Here is a 7,084-nt window from a genome sequence, read left to right on the forward strand (position 1 = left end):
AGACGCTTTATGTAAGTATACATATATTTATCTATATATTTGTATAGATATAGATATATATATATATATATATATATATATATATATTAACATATATAGACATAGACACATCGACTAGACTAATTTATAAAATATTATAAATCGAATATATCAGGTCACGTGGTTAATAAATTTCAAACACTTATATACTCGGCTTATGTAAAATACCTCGTCCTTCGATCTATTGATTTTTTTGTCCGTTTCAGAAATATTTAATTGTCAAGTGAAGAAATAATTTATCATTTTTTTGTTTTTACACATTTGTAAACATTATATAATACCTTGTATAGATATAACTCCATTGTATATGTGTGTACATGTACAAATGTGCACCAGCGAACGCATATGTTATTTTGTACACACATATGAACTTATATTTTATATATCCATATAGATATACATGTATATACTTATATTTCTTTATATATGTGTATGTATATTATGAATTTTGGCACAATAAGAAATAGAATCACAGTTGAAATCATTGTACATTATAAGAGTCATAGATCATCAATACTTTTCTTTTTATCTATATCTGCAAGTTTGTCTTTGTATGATAGACTTAACGCATAATGCAAGTACATTTAACTATGCCTTCTCCTCATCTCCGATTGTTACATCATATCACGAAACAACTCTACACTAGCCAAAAGCTTCTGATTCCGAAAAAAATAATATAAATATATTAAAAAATCACTGCACCTAATTTTCGACCACTTTAAAGCTTGCTTAGCTTCATTTTTTTTTGCTCTGTAGATTTTTCGATTAGGCTCAGTTGATTGGTACATCATGTCAAAAGAATATCGAGTCTATTTAATTGTTCAGGGCCGCGAGAGTATGAATAATCTCAGTAGTAAAAAAAATAAGTATCTGTTTTAATTTTAGACATTAGTGGTCCATTGTTCCGTTGTATCCCTCTTCTATGTTAGATTTTTTACAAATTCTTTAAAATATGTAAGTTTCATTACTACCATTAAGGGTGCACAGTTCTATAATATTTACCTAATAGTGCCATAATGAAGTGAAAAACTATGCACATTACCTCTAAGCAATTTATATCAGCATCATAGATACATATATGTATATATACATGGTGTTCGCGATAATTTGTACTAGCAATTTTTCGTGAAAGGTAAGCATTCTAATGTTTATCATTAACGAAAAAAACGCTGATACAAGTTATCGCGAACACCCTGTATATCATTTTGATAAAAACTTTTTGAAATATAACGATACACTTTCATTTGGTTGCTTCATTAGGAATTATGAAAACAGAGTTTTAAATTCTTACAGCAAACATAACAACAATTCTATTGAATTAAAAATCCTTTAAATTTTAATGTTCAGTATAAATAATTGCATGCTGCCTTGCATATATGTATTACTATTGAAAACAAATGCTACTACTCACGAATTTGAAATGTTAAATGCAGAAATTATAAACAAGTAACATATTGTCTAGAAAATCTCGTTTTTGAGCATTTAAAATTTTGATGTGAACAACAGAGAAACTGTTCTCCGTTATATTATAACGTTGAACAAAACGAACAGTTAATACTCCGTATAAAAAGTATTCTTAACAAAGTGTTTGTACACGCGTTATTTCTAACATGAGATCCGTGGAAAGTATACTTTTGATTTTTGTTCAACTCATTATCTTCCAGTTTGGCAAAACTTCGGCAATCAGGGTAGAAAAGTATGTTGTTACATTGTACACTACGGTTTCGCCGGCAGCCAAAATTGCGCCAAAAGAACCGTACGTACCGTAATCTATAATACTGTGATTGCATGCTGATAAAACTGCCAGGTCTTTGCCGGGACCTCTCGCGTCCAGTTCGGACACGAATTTGATTCTATGTCGTTTACTATGCAAATTCTTCTTGCACCAATCTATGCTATCGCTAGTCACTACGAAAACTACGTTACTATACTTGTCAGCAAAGTAATCCATTGCCGCGAAGTAATAGCTAACGGGAGCGGGTCTAATTTTTAATTTATGCCACAGATAATTTATGTAATCTGTCCTTCTTACGTGTACGCTCACAAACGTCGGTTCGAGCATCTTGTATTCCTCGGCTATCTCTTTCAGTACCCTGTCTGCGTACATTCTCAAATTCAGCTTAAATGTAAACTCTCTTCGTACATCATCCAACCACACCAGAATGAGAGACCAGTAAGCTGCGTGTCTACAATTGCATTAAAAGCGTTAAAATGTGAAACAATTGATTACAGTAAGTACTCGCTCGTTGCACGAAAACGGGACCAGAATTTCAGACAACGTCCGAGTTTTTAGCAATGAACCAAAATGAACAATGTCTAACCAATAACATAAGATTTCCCACCTATAACTTTACCAATATTGCATTAAGCCGCAATCAATGTGTACATGTAACAATAAGCTACATTCCCCACCTTGAGCGAAGAAAGTGCAACGAACGAGGTTCACTACTGTATTGCAAATAGACTTCAGTGATTTACCTTGGTATTATAATGTTCTGCTCTGTGCTGTTCCATTGTGCAAGAGAATTAACGACCTGCCCAACATCTAGACTGCATCTTCCAATGTAACTGAGTGGAGGAATGCTGAGATTTTCAAAGTATTCCTCCAGAGTCTTCAGTATGCAGCGTGGCATGAACGGTTCGAGTCCAGTCCGTCTAGCAGTTGCCCATACCGAGGCATACTCCCAAATTTGATTGCCAAGCCTGCCACCTTGGACCACAGAAACTATTCCATACTTTGGACATGGATTTCTCCACTCCGGTGGTATTCTGATATTCTTTAATGTAGTACGACAAAGAGCTTGTTCGTACGTGGAAATCTTAATGTGACGAGCTGGTGGGTTGGATGTGTACATGGGAAACAGGAAGACATGGATGCAGAAAACCACTATCAGAGCAAGAACTATTGCACTGGCAAGTACATGCTGCTGAGCGTGACTCATTATCCTTACTTGCTCCCACAGGAGGTTCTGTCACTACGTACCAAATCGATTCTTTTCTCTATCTTCTGCACTACAGCTCTCTGCTTATTATTCTCTACTCTTCAACTTCCACTAGTCCGGCATTTCGTATCTACAGGTGTGCCATGTCCTTTGCTTTCCGACGTACATCTTTGCAATGATAATACCATTTATATTGAATGGCACGTAATTTCTAATTGTATATGGTAATAGGATAGGGATTGTGTAACTAATGTGGTAACGAAAATACTTGAAAAAAAGTTTGCTGAAATTTTCGTGTATTTCATGTCGAAATCGTAACAACGATAATATGCGTAAGTAGTATACGCACGAATTGGTCAGACAATGGAAAAGGACATGGCCTAGTATTACATACTTATACTTTCAAAGCTACTAATTTAGCATGGTTTTATTATACAAAGCACGGTAACTATGAATCGAGATTCGCGATCGTTTCTGTCGGGTCTGGATGAATAAATGCTATGACCATCATGTAGGAAATTATATTACAGAATGGTTAACAGGTGGCGAGCTTCAGGTGTTATATGAACTTGAATATGTATACAGGGTGTTCGACTACAGGTGGGAGAAAATTTAAGGGGTGGTTCTCCATGAGAATATAAGACGAAAATGAAGAATAAAAAAATTTTAATTTCGGCTTGATTTTTTAGTTATTAACAATTAAAAGTCCGCCTAAAATGCGGCAACCCGGCCAACAGAGGTGTACGTTGCATACGTCATAGAGGCGCGCGACAGTCACGTATCAAGTGACTAATACTCCGTGTTCCACGCAAGAAGTCACCTGGCAAGAATTCGGCGTGTAAACCGTCCGATTGGGTCATTCCACACGCATTTTCTAGCCGAATAGACCTCCTTTGATACGTGACTATCGTGTGCCTTTATGATGTAAGCAACGTACACCTCTGTTGGTCCTGTTAGGCGGATTTTTAATTGATAATAACTAAAAAATGAAGCCGAAATCGCAATTTTTTTATTCTTCATTATCGTCTTATATCGTCTTGGAGAACCACCCCTTAAATTTTCTCCCACCTGTCGTCGAACACCCTGTATATACAGAAATATATCACCGTTTACCCACTACAAACAGCACGGGAAAAACTAATGCAAAAGAACGAAAAAACGTGAAAGAATCGTTTACTTACTCTGGAGTCGAAAAGAAAATATAATTTCGTTAGCGGGAGTATGATTATCGGAAGAGAGAAACAGTTTTCGTGCGGTTCTCGCGAACGCGGTTGCGTGTTCGCGTTTCGAGCCCGAGAAAAGTTGTTCACGAAACGAAACGACGATAATTTTGTCACTCACCCGTTCCAGTAAAATATTCGCATTGCACTTGAAACTCGTTATTAGCCACGGGGCTCGCGTCGCTCTGTCTGTTATTTCTGCCACTCATGTTTTCCCGGTGAAATCGATGCGTGCCTCGTGCATCGACGCTTGTTGCGTTTCCATGAGATATGTGTGTGCTTTATATCTTTCAATCGATTTCACTCCACCGACTCGGAACGGTTATAGCGCGAACCCCATTTTATTTGATGCCAATATTATTCTAAATCGCCGTGACTACTGCCGCGAAACTGAACTACTTCGCGAAGCTGTTAAACAATAAATGATATCTCGGGACGAACTTGCATCCTTGGAACGGGGGATGTTGTCCCGACCGATGACGTCATGGAGAACCGTCACCCCCGGACGGTTTGATATATAGATTTTTAATTTCCATTGGCGCCTATCAGACTGGCTCTATAGATAACGCGAATCTATTGTTCGCAGATGCCAGAAATTCATTTTTTACGGCTCAAAACGAATATGTATAAGAGCTTTTCTATTATTATTGTTTTAACGCTAGATCAATTTTGCCATCGTTAAAGTCCTATGCTGAAATCGTTAAAGTCCTATTACAGAAAACTAAGTAAATTCATTTACATTAAAAGTGACACCAGAGAATAGTAATACTTAACATATTTTCCATTTATTAATTAATTTATTACTATAAAAATAATCTCTGCAAATTATTAAATCAACATTACCATAGGTCGATAACTGTCGGTAATATTTTATTACCAGTTTCAGCATTTTGCCTCTGCCAAGAATGGCGCTGAATGCAAATTTAAAGAACAGTAGACCTAACCTCAACGGGATCTAACCTGATCTGACAGCTGATTCGGACCTACATTGATAACAAAAACCAATTCGAAATTACAACCTTCCATCTGAGAATGTTGTTGCTCGTCTCTTCACAGCGAAGAAATGCTTTTTAATTTCTGCGACCCACGATTGAGGCCAGAAATCGAGTGCAGCACTGTCAGCACGGAAGGATATGAAGTTTCGAACTTGATAAATGACTCCGATAAAGGTTTCCTAGCGTACGCAAGTATCAAACCTCCTGTTAACATTGACATCACTTTTCTTTGTAATGTATCCGTCAGTTACATTGTTATTTGGCCGTTCGTCGGCTCGCAAAAGTCGTCGGGCTTTCAAATATACGCTAAAACAAGCAGTGATCACAGCATACCGTACACTCCACTGGCCAGTGGATATTTAAACAGCTCGAACGCTGGACTGGTACTCTATCCTTTTAATATTAATCATGAAACGCTCCCAGTCCCTGCAAATTTTCTGAAACGGTACATAAAACCGTCTCTGGGACATTTGGCAACATATGTAAACAATTTAAGGATATGCATATGCAAGACAGACAACTCTGTACCTGCATTAGGGAAGATCGAGGTGTGGGGAAGCGTTGCGTCACGATGCGGGAAGGATACTGCAGCCAGTATCTCTACTTTGTGGTATAAAACTGAATTGCATGAGTCTACAGAAAAGGAACAGTGCAAAGAGCAGTTTAGTGCGCTAGAATCTGTAGATCAATCTAAAATTACTATTCCAAGTAGCAGGTAAATATCATCAACGGACTATATGCAAAAGAAACAGGTATTTTACTTATAGTCCTCTAAAATAAAATTATTTGTTTTGTAAACATATTGTAGTTTGAAGGAAGTATTAGAATCATCCTTAGAAGTGCCAGAAGCTTTCTTAGACGCAATCACATGGGAAATCATGACACAGCCTATCCTGTTGCCCAGTGGAAAAATAATTGATCAAAGTACCTTGCAAAAGCACGAGGAAACAGAGGCATTATGGGGAAGAAGACTGACTGATCCCTTCACAGGCATACCCTTTAGCGAAGATCGTAAACCTGTAATAGCAACTGCACTGAAGATAAGAATAGATAGATTTCTGCTTGAGAATAGTAATGCAGAGGAGATTAAGAGATTGCCAAGAGTTTTAGGTCGTGCAGTATCCTCAAATGCACCAGAGACTAAAACAGCCGAAATTCCAAACTATTTATTAGGAGAGGATGTGTTCAATAAATGTTCAAACGATCCTAAGCCGAAGTTGCAGTGTTCTTCAACAGACACGCAAGCGAACAAGAAGTTCTGCCATAAACTGCCAGTCGTTATAATGCCTCACAAAAGAACTGCTATCACTTTTCCTAAGCCACCGAAGAAAAGAAAGACTATCGAACCTCCTGAGCTAAAGAATAATGCCACTAACAGTGCAAGCTACGATGTTGATTCAGTGGCACCACACTTTGGCAATAGGTCGGAGAAAAATAATGCAAGTTCCAAGTTCAATTGTACCTGCTGCACTAATAGAACTTTTTATAATCTTCCATGCAAACATGTTCTCTGCAGGAAATTATTGTTATCCATCCAAGACAATCGATGTACACTATGCGGCGCAGCTTATAAGAATAGTGAAATAAACCGCATTTTCGAATAAACAACTCGCGCAAACGCAAGAAACAAGAACAGTAGTTTCTCGCATCGATCACGTCCTTATATTTTCCATAGATCTGTTACGCCGATTATTGTAAATAAAATGTAATAATTTTTAATAAATGTATAAAATTTTTTTACACTTCATTGCACTCTACTCGTCTACTTTCAGTCGTGGTGTAAATAACACATAACAATCGGATAATGTTACATTATATTTTCAAGTCACAAGAATTTCCCTGTTACCAACAAATCGCATGTTGCAAATATTTATAATCACATATATGA

General features: G+C 37.0%; 2 protein-coding genes across 3 annotated transcripts; one reads left to right on the plus strand and one right to left on the minus strand.

Moving 5' to 3' along the window:
• Window positions 1–48: 48 nt before the first annotated feature.
• Window positions 49–4,639, minus strand: LOC143357692 (galactoside alpha-(1,2)-fucosyltransferase 1). Of its 2 annotated transcripts, none has more exons than XM_076794235.1 (3): window positions 4,323–4,639; window positions 2,518–3,149; window positions 49–2,225 (listed from the first exon to the last, which is right to left on the minus strand). In XM_076794235.1, exons 2-3 carry the CDS (start codon window positions 2,979–2,981, stop codon window positions 1,685–1,687), a joined length of 1,005 nt encoding a protein of 334 aa, XP_076650350.1. In that variant the 5' UTR covers window positions 2,982–3,149; window positions 4,323–4,639; the 3' UTR covers window positions 49–1,684. The 2 variants fall into 2 exon arrangements, with proteins under 2 accessions (XP_076650350.1, XP_076650351.1); XM_076794236.1 differs by having other exon boundaries at window positions 4,163–4,639.
• A 496-nt stretch (window positions 4,640–5,135) lies between these two features.
• Window positions 5,136–6,802, plus strand: LOC143357688 (RING finger protein 37). Its single transcript, XM_076794227.1, has 2 exons — window positions 5,136–5,911; window positions 6,005–6,802. Exons 1-2 carry the CDS (start codon window positions 5,265–5,267, stop codon window positions 6,798–6,800), a joined length of 1,443 nt encoding a protein of 480 aa, XP_076650342.1. The 5' UTR covers window positions 5,136–5,264; the 3' UTR covers window positions 6,801–6,802.
• Window positions 6,803–7,084: the final 282 nt, after the last annotated feature.

The sequence above is a fragment of the Halictus rubicundus genome, chromosome 10 (assembly GCF_050948215.1).
Source record: "Halictus rubicundus isolate RS-2024b chromosome 10, iyHalRubi1_principal, whole genome shotgun sequence".
In the NCBI taxonomy this organism is placed as follows: Eukaryota; Metazoa; Arthropoda; class Insecta; order Hymenoptera; family Halictidae; genus Halictus; species Halictus rubicundus.